This window comes from Rhinoraja longicauda, chromosome 4, assembly GCF_053455715.1.
Source record: "Rhinoraja longicauda isolate Sanriku21f chromosome 4, sRhiLon1.1, whole genome shotgun sequence".
Taxonomy (NCBI): Eukaryota; Metazoa; Chordata; class Chondrichthyes; order Rajiformes; family Arhynchobatidae; genus Rhinoraja; species Rhinoraja longicauda.
The window spans coordinates 19331542-19350845 of record NC_135956.1 but is presented as its reverse complement, the minus strand read 5'-3'; the positions used below and the strand labels follow the sequence as shown (position 1 = coordinate 19350845).

The 19304-nt window shown below is 42.1% G+C and overlaps 1 protein-coding gene and 1 long non-coding RNA gene across 8 annotated transcripts in view; one reads left to right on the top strand and one right to left on the bottom strand.

Annotated features, from left to right (window-relative positions):
- LOC144592620 (uncharacterized) overlaps positions 1 to 11380 on the top strand; it is a 34360-nt gene extending 22980 nt beyond the window's left edge. The window contains exon 3 of the long non-coding RNA XR_013547155.1: positions 10251 to 11380. This is a non-coding gene — a long non-coding RNA (uncharacterized LOC144592620). The remainder of the gene's footprint in view (positions 1 to 10250) is intronic.
- Positions 1 to 19304, bottom strand: part of abhd3 (abhydrolase domain containing 3, phospholipase) — a 44833-nt gene that overhangs the window by 12579 nt on the left and 12950 nt on the right. For 4 of the 7 annotated variants that reach the window (XM_078397292.1, XM_078397298.1, XM_078397296.1 and 1 more), the window contains 4 exons: positions 11879 to 12042; positions 10543 to 10725; positions 3838 to 3883; positions 1806 to 1918 (listed from right to left, as the gene is read on the bottom strand). In XM_078397292.1, coding sequence (XP_078253418.1) covers positions 1806 to 1918; positions 3838 to 3883; positions 10543 to 10725; positions 11879 to 12042 — 506 coding nt within the window. Of the gene's footprint in view, positions 1 to 1805; positions 1919 to 3837; positions 3884 to 10542; positions 10726 to 11878; positions 12043 to 17323; positions 17546 to 19304 lie in introns of all 7 variants that reach the window. The other 3 variants (XM_078397293.1, XM_078397294.1, XM_078397295.1) reach the window with 1 other exon arrangement.

The following is a 19304-nucleotide window of genomic DNA, read 5'->3' as shown; positions in this document are numbered from 1 at the left end:
AACTGCCTCAAATACCTCCTCTGGCAGCTCATTCCATGTACCCACCACCATCTCAACATGTTGCCCCTCAGGTTCCTATTAAATCTTTCTCCTCTCACCTTAATAAACCTGTGCTCTCTATTTCTTGATTCACCTATCATGGGATAGAGACTCTGTGCATCCATCCTATCTATTTCCCTGCTGATATTATGCACCTTTATAATATCACCCCTCAGACTCCTGTGCTCCAAAGAATAAAGTTCCAGCCTGCCCAACCTCTCCCTCTAGCTCAGGCCCTCAATTGCTGGCAACATCTTCGTAAATCATCAACTTCTTGGTTATTTCTTTTAAAAACTCAATCAAATTTATGAGATATGATTTCATGCACAATATCATTTTTAGTTTAGTTTAGAGATACAGCGCGGGAACAGGCCCTTCGGCTCACCGAGTCCGCGCCGACCAGCAACCCCCGCACATTAACACTACCCCACACACACCAGGGACAATTTACACAGACACTAAGCCAATCAACCTACGTAATTGTACCTAATTGTATGTCTTTGGAGTGTGGGAGGAAACCGAAGATCTCGGAGAAAACCCACGCAGTCACGAGGAGAACGTACAAACTCCGTCCAGACAGCACCCATAGTCGGGATCAAACCCGGTCTCCAGCACAACAAACGCTGTAAGGCAGCAACTCTACCGCTGCGCCACCGTACCGCCATGCTGACTATCTCTAATCAACCCATTTCTCCCAATGCATGTATTTCTTATCCCGTCCAGTAACTCTCCTATTACAGATGTTACACTTACTGGACTACAGTTCCCAGGCTTTTTTTTAAGTAGAGGCATAACATTAGCCTCCTTCCAGTCTTCCGACACCTCACCATAAAAGGTGAAGAGCCATGATCATATTGAATAGCAGTGCTGGCTCGAACAGCCGAGTGGCCTACTCCTGCACCTATTTTTCTATGTTTATAAAGTATATACTCTCCACATCCAGAGCCCAGATCTGTGTTGCGGCGGGATTCAACATCAGTGTAAACTGAGGAATTAAGGCTGTTTACCAAAGTATCTTTTCAAATCTAAGCTTCCATTTGTTGGTGTTTTAGTAATGGTTGACATTTTGAAACAATGAAAAGTAAAAGCGCTAACTTAGACACAGTAAATTTACTGAGGTTCCACACCGCCGCTGGTGGCCTACAAAATGACCACATATGCAAGACTTTAATAGATGAATTAATGTGCAGACATAAAAAACCCTGCAACTAGAATTGCGCAGAGTTGGAGTTATATGTCCACATGGTCAGGAGAAAGGGGGTCGGCAGAGCTAGTTTTGGGTCAGCACAGTGGCGCAGCGGTAGAGTTGCTGCTTTACAGTACCAAAGGCCCGGGTCCGATCCTGACTAGGATAGTGCTAGTGTACAGGTATCGCTGGTCGGCATGGACTCAGCGGGCCGAAGGGCCTGTTTCTATTCTGTATCTCTAAAGTAAACTAAACTAGGTAACTAATCCATTCAATTACCTGGCACAACTTTCAGCTTAGTGTTTTGCGTAACAGATGTCATTGAACTCCAAAGTAATTCATCATATAGAATACTTTATGATGCCTCAAGTGACATGATAAGGTATCATGTAATTGACAAATTATTTCCTTCTCCAACTAATCAGCATCGCGTATCAATACGCACAATCTTTTCTAAACTACATTAAAATCTCCTCGAACTTCTTGAATCATTTGCTTTCATTTAATGGATTTTGAATTTCTCCACACGTTATGTGTTCATCTCATGCTGTGTGCTTATATTGTTAATAGAGGAACTCACCCGCCCATTGAGACCCCAGCTGCCATCAAAGGAGCTTCTGGAAAGATATTCTGTACATGAAAAATGACTGTTTCCAAATCTTCTGTGTTGGCTGCGCAATATGTTCTGGGAGTCTAGACCAGTCATACAAAGTGACACCGTTAAGTAATGTGCATGATTCCATTGCAGGAAAAAAAAGTTAATTGTTGTCAGGAGCAATGCTTCAAATTGAACAAGTTTAGCACTCTTGGTTCAACTCTGAGTTTGGAAGAAAAACAAGCATACATGAGATGATTCTCTTGTGAAAATGATCACAGTTTTCAAGTATTTGTTCTCTAGAATTAGGACGATTTTCCATGTTATATTTGCACCTTAATGGAAATGAGCATTAAATAAGTTTTACATTTTCTACCTACATTTGGGATGTGACAGCAAAGCATTTATCTGTGGAATTCTCTGCCACAGAAGGCAGTGGAGGCCAATTCACTGGATGCTTTCAAGAGAGAGTTATGTATAGCTCTTGGGACTAACGGAATCAAGGGATATGGGGAGAAAGCAGGAACGGGGTACTGATTTAGGATGATCAGCCATGATCATATTGAATGGCGGTGCAGGCACGAAGGGCCGAATGGCCTACTCCTGCACCTATTTTCTATGTTTCTATGTTTCTATTTAAGTTACCGGAATAGAAACTGGAAACTGGTTTCTATGTTTCAATTACATGAATTTATATTGTACCCTAACAGCTGGGAATTTTAAATACAAGTCTTACTACTAATAAAAAAGTATGCTTCAGCGATAGCACGAAGCTACTAATTGTCACTGCACATCAGTAGACATAACAATAATAAATCTAAACCTATTCCTGGATTACTAAGCATAATGTTGAAACACTGAAATGGTGGTTTTTAGCAGGTTGGTAAATGGGTTGGACATGGGACCAGATGGAGTAGAAGGAGTTTCATTCCCTTGTCTCATTTTAATATAGTTGTCAAGATATAGTTGACCCAAAATGGCGGTGCTGCCCTAGCAGCTGCGGCTTACCTGCGGTCCGTTTGTCTTTGTGTTTTGTTGTTTTTTTTGGTCTTAATTGTAGTTTTTGTGGTTGTGTACTATGTGTGTATGTGGGGGGGAGGGGGGGACTGTAAAAATGTAGATGTGTCCCTTCCGAACGGAGACCCGACCTTTGTTTTCTGGGTCGGGTCTCCGTTCCTGCTGCGGCCTGCCATCGGCCCAACTCCTGGAGCTGGTGGCCTCCAGGGCTCTGGTTCGCAGAGCCCGCGGACCGGACTCACCATCAGCGGAGCCGGCCGTCCTTGGAGGCTGCGGGAGCGGCTGCGACTCGCCTTAGGCTCGGGCCGCATGGATGCCGACATCGGGAGCTCCGGCAGCGGCAGCGTGTTCGCCCGCCCCAGATCGCGGGGCTTGGGTCGGCCCGCAGCGGACATTTCACCGTCCGGTGCGGCCTGAAATAGGCCGCGGGATTTTTCTCTGCTGGGCGGGGGCTTCAATGTCGGGAGCCACGACCGCCCCGACGTGCAGCGGCAGCGGCAGCGTGTTCGCCCGCCCCGGATCGCGGGGCTTGGGTCGGCCCGCTGCGGACCTTTCACCGTCCGGCGCGGCCTGCAACGACACCGGCCTGACCGCGGGAGAAGACGGCAGGGGAAGGGAAAAGACATTCTGGCCTTCCATCACAGTGAGGAGGGGACTGGAGGAGACTCACTGTGATGAATGTTTCTTTTTTTTTGTGTGTTGGTTGGGGTTGTGTAATTTGCTTGTTTTATTGCTTGTGTTATTGGACTGTGGGTGACTGAATTTCGTCAAACAAACTTGTTTTTTTGTATGACAAATAAAGATATCTTGAATCTTGAAGATGCTCATCCATTTACTCTGCAAAATTTCCAATGGGCTTCCCTTGACCCTCTTTTAAAATATTTTCTTCCTTACATTTTACCGCCACAAGGACAGAAATGCAAACTAAACTTCACAGCTGCCCCAAAACGTTGTGCATGAATAAATGATCCAACAGTATTTATGGGTTTAAAGAACTCACCAGAAGTGTCTCTCCAGCAACTCCTCTGTTGTTGAAAACAACAGACCTAGAAGAAATTCAAAACAATGTTTAAATTGTTCCACCTCCTATGAGTGAGAGGCTTCTAAAAATATTAGAGAATAGGGAAATAATATGAAATGAGGAGTGGGATATTTGCTTTTGCTTTTTTTAAGCTGAGCTCCAGAATAACCAAGATTAGAACATCGAACTGTTATCAGGCAACCGAACCAACTTACCAACAACTAGAGAGCAGTCCTGAGCTATTATCTACCTCATTGGAGATATTTGGACTATCTTTAATCAGACTTTACTGGACTTTATTTTGCACTAAATGTTATTCCCTTTATCATGTATCTGTGCACTGAGGACAGCTTGATTGTAATCATGTATTGTCTTTCTGCTGACTGGTTAGCATGCAACAAAAGCTTTTCACTGTACCTCGGTACATGTGACAATAAACTAAACTAAACTAAACAAGCATCACAGGAGTGATGTACAGCACAGGAATAGGAATGAGCCATATCCCTCCATTCCCTGCACATCCATGTGCCTATCTAAAACCCTCTTAAAAGCCATTATCATATCTGCCTCTATCTCCACCCCCGCCAGCACTGATTAGGTTGTGTCGAATTTTAATGAAAGAGATTCGTTTTTATCTTCAAATCCAAGGTAGTGAAATTTTATAATAGATGAAGCCAATTAAAATTAATGCAAATAGAAGATACAACATTGGAAGATGAGGCCCCTTGAGCCTGCTCCGCCATTCAACATTATCATGGTTGATCATCCAAATTAAGTATCTTATTCCTGATTTCTTCCCCTATCTCTTGATCCCTTTGGCCCTCAGAACTATAGAAGCATAGGAACATAGAAAATAGGTGCAGGAGTAGGCCATTCGGCCCTTCGATCATGGCTGATCATCCAGAATCAATACCCCGTTCCTGCTTTCTCCCCATGATTCCATTAGCCCTAAGCTCTAATAGCCCTAATTCCCCCCCACCCCTCCACCCTTTTCCTTCGCCTGCCCCTTCTCTGTGTCCACCTGGATGTATAGCCATTTCTCTCACTCACCTGCCCCGCTTTCCCTTACCTACATCCTTTACCCTGACTTCACATCTCACATCTCTTCTCTCCTCATCTCATAGCTTTTCATCTCTGGTCTTTGTCCACCCATCTGCCAATCAACCCCCATACCTGTGTCCACCTATCACTTGCTTGGCTTTGTCCTGCTCCAATCGCTGTTTCAGCTTTCTACCACCTGCTACTATCAGTCTGAATAATTGTACGCAGCCCAGACCATCACACAAACCAACCTCTCTTTCAACCTCCCTTCCTTTCAATTTATACCTTACTCTGCCTCGGCAAGGCCAGCAACATAATCATGGACGTGTTGCACGCTGGCCACTCTCTCTTCTCCCCTCTCAAAAGGGATAGAAGTGTGAAAACGCACACCTTCAGATTCAGGGACAGTTTCTTCACAGCTGTTATCAGGCAACTGAATCATGCTACCACAACCAGAGAGCAGTCCTGAACTACTATTGGACTATCTTTGATCGGACTTTACTGGCTTTACCTTGTACTAAACATTATTCCCTCATCACGTATCTGTACACTCTGAATGGCTCAAATGTAATGTATTGTCTTTCGTTGGCTGATTAGCACCCAACAAAAGCTTTTCACTGTACCTCGGTACACGTAACGATGAAATTAAACTAAACTGAACTGAAGAGTCCTGACTTGAAATCTCGCTTAACCGTGCTCTCCAGAGATGCTGCCTGACCCACTGAGTTGCACCAGCACTTTGTGTTGGTTGCTTAAGATTCCAGCATCTGTATTTCCTTTTGTATACCTAACTCCTTTTTGAATATATTTATAGGCCTGATTTCAAATGTATTTTGTTGGAAAGAATTCCACAGTTCCACCATTCTCTGGATGAACAAACATCTCCTCTTACCAATCCTGCATAGATCCTTATTCTTGGACCCAGACCTGGATCCAACAGCCAGGGGGAATGGAATTTTGTAGATTTCTATGAGATCGCCTTTCATTCTTCCAAACACTAGCAAATATAAGCATAATTGAGGTATTCTCTTCATTTATCAATCCTGTCTTCCCCAAAATCATTCTGGCAACATTTTGCTATTCTACCTCCTTAATAAGAAAATCCTTTCTCATAAAAGAGAATCAGAACTGCAGACAATACTCAAGGCATGGTCTCACCAAGGCCCTGTATAATTGCAGCAAGACATCTCTACTTCTGTATCCAAATCTTCTCGCCAGAAGGTTATTATACCATTTGCCTTCTTAATCGCCTGTTATGCACACATGCTTTATATTCAGTGACTGGATGACACAGTGGCACAGTTGGTAGAGCCGCTGCCTCACAGTGCCAGAGATCCTGATCTCGACTGCTGTCTGTGTGGAGTTTGCTCATTCTCCCTGTGACCTGATGGGTTTCCTCCGGGTGCTCTAGTTTCCTCCCACATTCCAAAGATGTATGGGTTTGCAGGTTTATTGCCTATAAAGTGAAGTGAGTGGATGAGAGAATAGGATAACATAGTGCTAGTGTGAACGGGTTATTGATAGTTGGATTGGCCTCAGTGAGCCGAAGGGGCTATTTCCATGCTGAATCTAAACTAAACTAAATCCCCTCATCCAAATCATGTGAATGGCTGGACATATAAATTTATATATATGAACCCTGTCTCCTATCTTTTGTGTCTAACAAACAGAGTGGCTTCTATCAGGAATGGGCATGTTTGATAACCCAATGTGGTCATATCTTCGTTCTCATTACTGCAGAAGTAGGAGTTGTTGAAGTTTGACATTGCCATTTAGTTCACAGAGGGAATCCTTGGTATGGTGTTACGCAACCTATGTGCTGAACAAGATATTTTTAGAGAATGAAGCCACGTGATCAAAGTTCCATGTATCACTTTTCAGTGCTGCATTATCCTTAAGGCTGTCTGCTTAGAGAATGATCATGCAAATAGATGTCAACAGTGGCTGTACCCCATAAAGTACCAGTGCATTCATGGAGAGCTCACCTTAAAATGCAGCCTTTATGAGCATAAACTTCTGCTCTTATTGCCATTTTCTGACTTGGAACACAATAGTACTGTGGCTGGCTACAAAGAGCAACCATACAAATCGTGAATCTGCGATTAGATTGACAGGTGTAAGAAGGAACTGCAGATGCTGGTTTAAACCGAAGATAGACACAAAAAGCTAGAGTAACTCAGCGGGACAAGCAGCATCTCTGGAGAGAAGGAATGGGTTATTCTTATAGGCTAGCTGATTCTCGTGTTGTATCTGAACATTTAAAACAGATAACTAGTTGTATTTGAACATTTAAAACAGATGACAAATAAAAAAATGGGTGACGTTTCGGTTCGAGACCCTTCCCTCCAATACAATACAGAGATGCTGCCCGTCCCGCTGAGTTACTCCAGCTGTTTGTGTCTATCTTCGAACTATGAATTGTGTCCTCTTTGCAAGTGTGACACATTGTGGCGCTGAAAAAAAGCTTAACTTTGCATATTAAATGTATTGTTCATTTGCCTTCTACATTCCAGTGAGAAGGTTGTTGGTTGTGAATCATTGTTGCCTCTCTCCTTACGTGTTATTGAATGTGTGTAGCATGGACAAAATGACTGTTTCCAAAGTTGGCTGCCTGATTTTTCCTGTGCACTCTTGGGATATACTAGTATAAACTCGATTCAGTCATTACATGAAATTCAATTGTGAGATTTTACCTCATATAGACGATTAGTAGAAGCTATTTATTACATTATAAAGATTTGATTATACCATATCAATATTAATGAAATTAATTAATTTAATTATCTCTTGAGACTAAATTTCGATTAAACTGGATAACTGATTTAACAAGTCAAGAATGTTTAATTGTTACATGTACTGACAACGGAACAATTAAATTCTTACTTCAGCAGCATAACAAGCCTGTAAACACAATACACATAGATTATATATAATAAACAGAATGACAATAAATTAATAACCCCAATATTTGTTCCCCCCCCCAAAATCCTTCGTGCAACCAAAGACAGCCGATAGTTCATAGTTGATGTTGAAGAGCCTGGTGGTTGTTGGGAAGAAGCTATTCTTGAACCCAGTGGTGAAGTATGATAGTACTTATGTCAGCCATGATAGTTCAGTTCAGTTCAGGTTAGTTTATTTAGTTTATTTTCACGAGTAGATGAAGGGATTAAAAGTACCATTAGCAAATTTGCAGATGATACTAAGCTGGGGGGTAGTGTGAATTGTGAGGAAGATGCAATAAGGCTGCAGGGTGACTTGGACAGGTTGTGTGAATGGGCGGATACATGGCAGATGCAGTTTAATGTAGATAAGTGTGAGGTTATTCACTTTGGAAGTAAGAATAGAAAGGCAGATTATTATCTGAATGGTGTCAAGTTAGGAAGAGGGGATGTTCAACGAGATCTGGGTGTCCTAGTGCATCAGTCACTGAAAGGAAGCATGCAGGTACAGCAGGCAGTGAAGAAAGCCAATGGAATGTTGGCCTTCGTAACAAGAGGAGTTGAGTATAGGAGCAAAGAGGTCCTTCTACAGTTGTACCGGGCCCTGGTGAGACCGCACCTGGAGTACTGTGTGCAGTTTTGGTCTCCAAATTTGAGGAAGGATATTCTTGCTATTGAGGGCGTGCAGCGTAGGTTCACTAGGTTGATTCCCGGAATGGCGGGACTGTCGTATGTTGAAAGACTGGAGCAATTAGGCTTGTATACACTGGAATTTAGAAGGATGAGGGGGGATCTTCAACAGTTCAACAACAACAGTTCAACAGAGCTTTATTTGTCATTCGGTACCAAGGTACCGAACGAAACTACATAGCAGTCACACACAAAAAAGAATACAAGACACATGACCCCAACACAAACGTCCATCACAGTGACTCCAAACACCCTCTCACTGTGATGGAGGCAACAAAACTTCCACTCTCTTCCCCACGCCCACGGACAGACAGCTCGTCCCCGACCGACCCGCACAGTCCCCGCAAGGGGATGGAAGTCCCCGCGGCCGAGTCGCACCGGGCGCTGAGACGTCTCGCGGCCGAACCGGGCGATGGAAGGCCCCGCGACCGAGCCGTGCGCAGCTAAGGCCCGCGGCCGAGCCGCACCGGGCGATGAAAGGCCCCGCGGCCAAGCCGCACCGGGCGATGTTAAGTCCCGCGGCCAAGCCACACCGGGCGATGGAAGGCCCCGCGACCAAGCCGCACTGGGCGATGTTAAGTCCCGCGGCCGAGCCGCACCGGGCGATCTTATTGAAACGTATAAGATAATTAGGGGATTGGACACATTAGAGGCAGGAAACATGTTCCCAATGTTGGGGGATTCCAGAACAAGGGGCCACAGTTTAAGAATAAGGGGTAGGCCATTTAGAACGGAGATGAGGAAGAACTTTTTCAGTCAGAGAGTGGTGAAGGTGTGGAATTCTCTGCCTCAGAAGGCAGTGGAGGCCAGTTCGTTGGATGCTTTCAAGAGAGAGCTGGATAGAGCTCTTAAGGATAGTGGAGTGAGGGGGTATGGGGAGAAGGCAGGAACGGGGTACTGATTGAGAGTGATCAGCCATGATCGCATTGAATGGCGGTGCTGGCTCGAAGGGCTGAATGGCCTACTCCTGCACCTATTGTCTATTGTCTATTGTCTATTGAGTACTGAGATACAGTGAAAAGCTTTTGTTGTGTGCTATCCAGTCAGCAGAAAGACAACACATGATTATAATCGAGCCATTTACAGTGTATAGACACATGATAAGGGAATAACGTTTAGTGCAAGGTAAAGCCAGTAAAGTCCGATCAAGGATAGTCTGAGAGTCACCAATGAAGTAGACAGTCGTACAGCACTGCTCTCTGGTTGTGGTAGTATGATTCAGTTGCCTGATAACAGCTGACATGATCGCGTCAGCCACAATAACTTTTCACATTTTGTGCTCGGACACCACACTCTCATTTCATGCTTGCCATCGGGAAGAAGGTAAAGGAGTCTGAAAACTGTAACGTCCAGCTTCATGAACAGTTTATTTCTAAAGACCATAGGCTATTTAACACTACAAACTCCAATTAATCTCCGAACAATTAACTACTTTGGTTGCACTAGGGACTTCGAGCTATGTTTTGTTTTTTTGCATTATATTGTTCTTTTTAATATATTCTTTTTTTATGTTTGTTTATTATATTATCTATTGAGTAATATGTTTACAAACCTGTTGTGATGCTGCAAGTAGGAATTTCATTGTTTGAGTCGGTACTTATGACAATAAAACACTCTTGACTTGAATCTTGCTCGCAAAGAATAAGCAAAGTAAAACATCGCTTTTAATTATCCTAAACCTGACTTTGATGTGTCAAAATTAACGTCTTTGATTTTTATAAGATTGCAGAACCCGGGGGATGACTGCCTGCTTTTCCTTGCTGCTTGGAAAAATGATGCGCGGAATGAAAAAATGCGTGGATGAAAAAAGAAAAAGAAAAATACATAAAAACAATAGATAGACGCAAAATGCTGGATGGCGTAACTCAGCGGGACAGGCAGCATCTCTGGAGAAAAGGAATGGGTGACATTTTGGGTCGAGTCTCGACTGGCTGAGTTACTCCAGCATTTTGTGTCTATCTTTGATTTAAACCAACATCTGCAGTTCCTTCCTACCCATAAAAATAACACTTGCCTGTATCCAAGTATTTCACTCTGTTTAACCATGTGCAGCATGTATGATTCCTTGCTTGTTCCCGTAAGTCCGGGTAAGATAAGTATCGTTGGTCTTGTGGCAGAAACAGGATAGAGTGCATTGTCATCATTATTATTCCAGTCCAAGGAAATATTTCCACCGTCTGCTGTAGGAATGAGTTCACTGTAATACAGAGATAAAAATAAAATGAAAATGTAGGAATTATGTAAGCACAGGTTCACACCACCGTAATCCTACATGTTTTACTTATGATAACAATCATTTATCCCACATTTATTAACTGAGGTACTGTACGGAAACAATTCATTATTATAATTACTGTTCTGAGTTAAAAAATAATGGAATACAATAACGTTTCTGCCAAAATATTCAGTGCTTTTGGTTTGGTTGCACATAGGTCAGGATTTTCTGAAACTAACATGAAAAATTGCAAGATGGGACTATCGCAACGATAGACAGGTACATGGATAGGATGTTGTAGGAAGGAACTCAGATGCTGGTTTAAACCGAAGACAGACACAAAATGCTGGAGTAACTCAGCAGGTTTGAAGAAAGGTCTCGACCCGAAACGTCACCCATTCCTTCTATCCAGAGATGTTGCCTGGCCTGCTGAGTTACACCAGCATTTTGTGTCTATCTTCGGTACATGGATAGAACAGGTTTATAGGGATATGGGCCAAATGCAGGGAAGTGGGATGAATGTAGATGGGACTTGTTGGTCGGTGTGGGCAAGTTGGGCCAAAGGGCCTGTTTCCACACTGTATGACTCTATGACTCCATGTACAAATTATTTCCTCACACGACCTACTTTGGAAATGTATTACACATCTAGATTTTAAAAACACTAGCGTTACAGAATTTGAATTATTTTCTGTCCAATTATAAAACAATGTATTCACCATTTCAGGTGCTGAATATTAAAAACAGTGAAGGTTATGCTTTGGATCAGATTTCTGTACTGAAATATTTTGGTTTGAAAGGAAATTTCTAAAAAGTTAATGACCGACATACACACTGCAATCTGATTTATATGCAATTGAAAGAAAAAAGATTTAAAATATTTTTCTAACCGAGAGTATCACAAAATGCTGGAGTAACTCAGCAGGTCAGGCAGCATCTCAGGAGAGAAGGAATGGGTGACGTTTCGGGTCGAGACGTTACTCCAGCATTTTGTGATACCTTCGATTTGTAGCAGCATCTGCAGTTATTTTCCTACACTATCCTTTCTAACCGAGAGAATATGGTTAATTTCTGAACAATCATCAATGCAAGACAATACTAATAACATAGTAAACAGTAAGACAATGAAGCGTACTTTCTGTATTCCACCCAAGGTTTGGTTGTGATGAATGGCCTGAGTAGTGTCTGTACTCTTGCTTCCCAGCACCAAAAGGTCGGATAATAAGTCTCTGTTACCACAGGACAATACCTCTGCAGAAATTCAGAGAGGGTTGCTGACCCTGTGATAAGCTGTGGCTTCTGCAATAAATCAAGCTCACAGTTACAGTGTGATAGCAAATTGTTGACATTTACTGGAGTTATTTTTTAAAATTATATCAGCAACTATTTAAATATCCACATTAAAATGAAAATATAGGTACATTGATTACAGTCCTGGCTTATCAGAAGTGAATTTCCAGAATTTATTTTCTGATTTCATTCAGCATAATTGTATGATTTTGTTCTCTCCATCCCACTCCCTTTGCTGCAACTTAAAATACACCTAATTTCTCTCTTTCCAGTTCTGATGAAAAAGTCATCAATCTGAAATTTTAACTCACCAGGGATGATGCCTGAACATTTTCCGTTGTAATTTCAAATTTCCAACATTTATAAATGTTTGCTTTTTGACCACCTGATCGTTAAAACATATTCATTTTTCCTGGTTTTTAAAAAAGTTTCACGTGCCATTCAATTCTGACTGTCTTTTAAATTTTGAGTTGGTAACTAAAATGGAGTTGTTAGACTGCATTGTTTGGTGAAATATTAAATCACAAAAAGCATCACAATTATTTTTTCACATAGAGTACAAGGTTGTGAGGCAGTAAATTAAAATAATTCAAAATTTTAGTCATTTTAATTGCTCCATTCCATCATAAACTAATCTTTAATTTCTCCATTTGGAGAGAAGATTAATAATGAACCATTTCCTGTTCCATTTGTGCTGATGTATTTTGACGCAAATAATGAGTGGTTGTTGGACTTGGGAAGAAGCTTCAATAATAAATCTTAATCAGACCTTGATATTAATAGTACTCTGAGCTATTTTGACGGCGACCTCAGCAGGGAAGTCACTAGGGTTGACAGATTTATTGTGAAGCAGGTCATAGTCTGATAAGAATGCTGAACAAGCCTTCTAGGAATATGCAAAATCTGTCAATATGGAGATCAGGAAGAGCAGAGTTTCTTCTCCAGACCTTCGAAGGAAAGCAAGATGACGCTACCTTGCTTTGCTTGATTCGCTTGACCGCTCTTCCTTCGTGAGAGGCAACCCCTCCCCTATTCACCTGGGTCTAAAACACACACACACACACTCAAAACCCACTCCTGCCACATCTGCATGTCTCTGGGTGACCAGTGGCAGACACAATAGCTTCCTAGCTTCCTCTGTCTGCAACCTATTCTATCTGGGAGGTAGACTGGTGCACTCAAATGAGGGGAAAGATTAAAAATATCCCAGGCCTGAAACTTAAGCCAATGAATGTGCTGTGTATTGTTCCTGGTTTCCTACCTAAATCTTTAAAACCTGCACGTTGTTGAAACCCTCTTCAGAGTTTCTCAGGAAGGGTCCCGACCTGAAACGACACCCATCCTTTTTCTCCAGAGATGCTGCCTGATCAGCTGAGTTACTCCAGCACTTTGTGTCTATCTCCTATGTTTCTCATTTTGACGTGGCAAATGATTTTGGCGTTCTCAGAGATGCAGTGCTAAAGTTTACTTTCAATTACGAATCACCTTGATGCCACTGATTAAATCACTGGGTCCTCTACCTTTTAGCTTCATTATATCATCAAACAGTGTTAGTTTACACACGGTGTACTCTAGTTGTAAACAGGATAGCAATGCTCTTACTCAATGTTAAGATGGAGTTTCAGATTTATAAATGATATCTCTGGAATTTAAAAATTGGAAATGTTGATAAAGGACTCATGCTTATGGTGTAAACTCCACTGTGTAAACTTTGCCAAACATTAACAGAGAAAGAAGATAAGGCAGAGAAGTGACAAGTTTAATGGGCCTCCTCCACTGTCAGAGTGAGGCCAAATGTAAATTGGAGGAACAGCACCCCATGTTTCGCTTGGGCAGCTTACAACCCAACAGTATGAATATTGATTTGTCCAACTTCACGTAAACATTGCATCCCCTCTCACTTCGTCCCTCCCCCATCCTAGTCGTCGTACTAGTTTCACTGTTGTCCTGTTGAGTTTCAGTATCTGTATAACTCAATGTCACCTATCCCACAGCCAACAATGGACCATTGTGGGCTCCCACCTTTCCTTGATTATCCTTGCTTTGGCAGATCTTCCATTCATTTGTCCTATATCTCTCTTTTCCCTTTCCCCTGACTCTCAGTCTAAAGAAGGGTCTCAATCCGAAACATCACCCATTCCTTTTCTCCAGAGATGCTGCCTGACATGCTGAGTTGCTCCAGCTTTTTATGTCTGCCTTTAAGTAACTGTGGTTGTGGGAATGAATAAAGGCTGAGGCGGCATGGGACGGGTTCCTTATTTTTTGTGTTATGAGGAAGAATGGGTTGTTGGTGTTGCTGAATCTTGAATTGATAATAATGAGATGGGAGGCGGATGAGGAATGTGCAGGATAAGCACACAGAGCTCGGAAGGAAGAGAGAAAGATTCTCATTCATGCAAACCTATTCAGAAAACAAGTGAAAGTTAACCCATTAGTTCCAAGTCCCTGCACTAAAAATGTTAGCAGCTCATATGTGTTGAGATAAAAGTGTATGTTATGAAGAGACAAGAGAAGATATTTAATCCTTTTTAAAAATATAGTTCCTTCTCATAATTGCATAGAATGAGTTACCCAGGGGAAGGTTAGTTTCATAGTTATACAGCATAGAAATAAACCATTTGGCCCAATTTGCCCATGCCGACCAAGATATCCCATCTACCCTGGTCCCACCTGCCCATGTTTGGCCTATATCCCCCTCTAAACCTTTATTATCCATGTACCTGTCCAAATGTATTTTAAATATTGTTGTAGTACCCTCCTCAACTACTTCCTCTGGCAGCTTGTTCATTATACCCGCCGCCCTCTGTGTGAAAAAGATGCCCCTTTGGGTTATTAAATCCATCCCCTCTCACCTTAAACGTGTCCCCTGGTTCTTGATTCTCCTACTCTGGGTAAAAGACCATGCATTTACCATGACTACAGAGCATGGCTGTAAGATCAGAGGGGAGAAATTTAAAGGAGTTGTGCAGGGCAACTTCAATTTTTACGGAGAGTCTGGAATGCGCTGTCAGGGGTGGTGGTGGAAACAGATACGAATATGGCATTGAAGAGGCGTTTAGATGGGCACATTGATTTGCAAGGAATGGAGGGATAGGGCTCACATGTGGGCTGAGAACATTAGTTCAATTTGGCATCATGTTTGGCACAGACAGTGTCTGTGGGCTGAAGGACCTTTTCCTGTGCTCTACAGTTCTATGTTATCCCTCAAAAGAATGTGAAAATGTGAACGTTTTCGGATGCTGAAGTTAAATGCCATCCCTACTATCTGTTTTTGTGACATGGATTGCGTCGTGATTGCGGGCTGGAGAGGATGTTTCCACTCGTGGGAGTGTCTAGGACCAGAGGCCAGAGCCTCAGAATAAAAGGACTTGCCTTTAGAAAGGAGATGAGGAATTTCTTTAGTCAGAGGGTGATGATCCTGTGGAATTCATCGCTACAGACAGCCGTGGAGGCCAAGTCAATGGATATATTTTAAAGGCGGAGATTGATAGATTCTTGATTAGTACGGATGTCAGGGGTTATGGGGAGGAGAATGAGGTTGAGAGGGAAAGATAGATCAGCCATGATTGAATGGTGGAGTAGACGTGATGGGCCGCAATCCACGTACCAGTCCAAATGTTGTGATGATACCAGCATCAACTACTTCCAATAGCAGCTCCTTCCCTACACCCACCACCCTCTGTGTAAAATGTTGCCCCTCGGGTTCCTATGAACTCTTTTCCTTCTCTCCTTAAACCTTTGTGCATTTTTCAAATCACTTCCAGAGCAAACAGCACTCCACGTTTCTCCTGTCCGCTGTGCAAAAGAGTTTACAGCCTTTGAACAGCTCCACTCTAACTATAACAAGATAGCCCAGAAAGAACATTCACTTTATCCACCTCTCAGATACTGGAATCACCTTAAACACCTCTGTGAGATTGCTCCTTCACCTTCAAGGTAGCAGGTTTGCTCTTTGTCATCTGTCTCCATATGTCAAATGGCCTAATTCTGCTCCTATAACTTATGAACATAATCATAGATTGTGTTTGTCACATCATTCCTTCAGATATTGTTCAAATGTCCAAATTTAGCTCTAAATGACTTCAAAGAAGCTTTTACTGAATTAAAAAAAACCTCTTTGCAAAAGTCTGGCAGTGACACAAACTACATTGCAAACTATTTTGCCGAGTCACTTTTTCCCAACAGCATTCTAGCGAGACAATTGGCTGTCTGGACTGTTTCTATGTGTAAATAATTAGTTTTTATGAGTAAGTTTGTAAAAGATAATCCAATCAGGAATCCCATTACATGTTTCATGCTCATAGTTCATTACAACTTCATAAATGTTCACCATAATCACCATCCCATTATGACGTCACAACCATCAACCTTTCAAACAAAGTTAGGTTTTAAATTATGTTGTGGCAATGACCTCAGTTTATCTAGAATAAACTAGGTACTGATCAGTCAGAGCATTTCAATGAACCTATGGCTCTCACTTGCCCATTATTCAGTAGGGTAAAGGTAAACACAAAAATCTAAAGGTAAACACAAAATGTAACTCAGCGGGTCAGACAGCATCTGTGGAGAAAAGTAGGTGACGTCTCGGGCCTAGGTCCTTCTTCAGACTGAGAGGCAGGGGAGAGGGAAACTAGAGGTATGAAAAGGTGCAAAAAACAAATGAGTGAAAGGTGAATGATTTGTCCTTTTTCATACCTTTCATTCATTTGTTCTTTTCATACCTCTAGTTTCCCTCTCCCTGACTCTCAGTCTGAAGGTCTTAACCCGAAACGTCACCTATTCCTTTTCTCCACAGACGCTGTCTGTCCCGCTGAGTTACTCCAACATTTTGTGTCTATCTTCGGTTTAAAACAGTATCTGCAATTCCTACCAACGCCATAAAGTAAAGGTAAAGTTGGCCATTATTAAGCAAAGTTCATTAGGCAGCACATGGCTTATCCTAGCTCCTCTTTTACGTGGCTCATTTAATAACGCAACATGGAAAACATTTTTGTGATTATGTGAAAACATTTAAACTATATTTATATCAGATCATATGCTAATTAAAATCTCCAATGTTACTACCAATGCATGGAAATTCCCCACTGAATTTCGCTTATAAGAATTTATAGATAAATAATTTTATTATTATAATACTAATAATATTTATTTGTTTATTTATTTATAATATAACATTTATAATAAATAATTATCATAGTAGAAAATAAATCACTATCAAGAAGTACCTAATTTAATACAGCTGCAGAATATCACATGGAAACTATGAAATAAAAGCAATAAACCAGCTTACCGTTGAAAGGAAGTGCAAATAAAAACATAAGTAAGCAGCACTGCACCCTAAAATAAGAATCCAATTTGCACTGGTATCAGGAAGATTAACATTAAGATATACCAACAGTTCTCTGAATAATTCGTTCATATTACATACTACATCAGTGACGACTGTAAGCGTGCTCGGTTCTTTTTCAGTGAAATGTCAAGTTCCAACACCATGCCGCTGAGACTCAGGAGGCTGTAACACAAGATAGTGATGTCCTTTGGGTCAACTCAAAGTATGGCTCAATCATCTTTCTCTCTCCAACCTATTCATGACATCATAACAGGAAGCTGGAATGGGCTCCGCAGGTCAGAAGTCAAGAATTGTGATGTAATGAGTCTCAACTTAGACCCCTAGGTTGCCTCGGTAGGCCATAGAGTCATACAGCACGGAAACAGGCCCTTCGGCCCAACTTGCCCATGCCGAACAAGATGCCCTATCTACGCTAGTCCCACTTGCCCGCATTTGGCATATATCCCTAGAAACATTTCTTAGGTTATGGGGAAAAGGCAGGAGAATGGGGTTGAGAGGGAAAGATAGATCAGCCATGATTGAATGGCAGAGTAGACTTGATGGGCCGAATGGCCTAATTATGCTCCTATCACTTATGAACTATCAATGTACCAGTCCAAATGTTTTTTAAATGTTGTTACAATATCTGCCTCAACTATTCCCTCTGGCAGCTTGTTCCATACACCCTTCTTCATTCTTTACTCCTTGTAAACCCACGACTGTGCAGCCATGTTCAAATCTAATTCAATTTTCAAATTTGCAGACAACACCACTATTGTGGGCCGGATATCAAATTATGATGAGACGGAGTAGAGGAAGGAGATCGATAAACTCATGTCCTGGTGTCGAGACAACAACCATCCTCCGAATGTCAGCAAGATAAAGGAGATAGTGATCGCCTTCAGGAAGCAAAGCGGTACACACCCCAGTTTGCAGCAAATTGTGGACGCAGCCCAGACCATCACACAAACTAACCTCCCTTCCATTGACTCCTTTTATACCTCGCACTGCCTTGGCAAGGCCAGCAGCATAATCAAAGACGAGTCGCATCCTGGCCACTCCCTCTTCTCCCCTCTCCCATCAGGCAAAAGGTATAGAAGTGTGAAAACGGACACCTCCAGATCCTGGGACAGTTTCTTCCCTGCCATTATCAGGCAATTGAATCACCTTACCACAACCAGAGAGCAGTGCTGAACTACTATCTACCTCATTGGCTTTACCTTGCACTAAAAGTTATTCCCAGATCATGTATCTATACACTGTAAATGGCTCACCCGTAATCATGTATTTTCTTTCTGCTGACTGGATAGCACGCAACAAAACCTTTTTACTGTACCTTGGTACATATGACAATAAACTAAACTAATAAACTAAACAGAACACCCACCACCCTCAGTGTGAAGATAGAAGTGAAGTTTAACCTTCAGCTGAGTATTGATGAAATGCTGAGGTAAAAATACTCCTCTGATTCAATCCTGCGAGAGCCGTTATCTCTCAGGACCAGAGACTCGGGGTTGATGCTGACTGCATGGAGTTTGCACATTCTCTCTGTGACCATGTGGGGCTCCAGGTGCTCCGGTTTCCTTCCACATCCCAATCAGGTACAAGTTTGTAGGTTAATTGGCCTCTTTAAACTGCGCCTTGTGTGTAAGGAGCAATGCAAAAGTGGGATAACATAGAACTAGTGTGAACAGATGATTGATGATCGGTGGGCCAAAGGGCCTGTTTCTAAGCTGTATCAATCAATCCCATAGAAATTTTCTTTTTTTTTTCAGCGCTTAATGTTGCATTAACAGTTAGACTGCCAAATCATTTTTTCTGGGAGGTGGACTGGGAAGGAAATTAGACAGAACAGAGGAATGATATCTGAGCCACAATGGGTAAGATTGGGTACTTGTTCAACTTTTAACTGTAGCATCTGAGAAATTTGAAGTAAGTCACA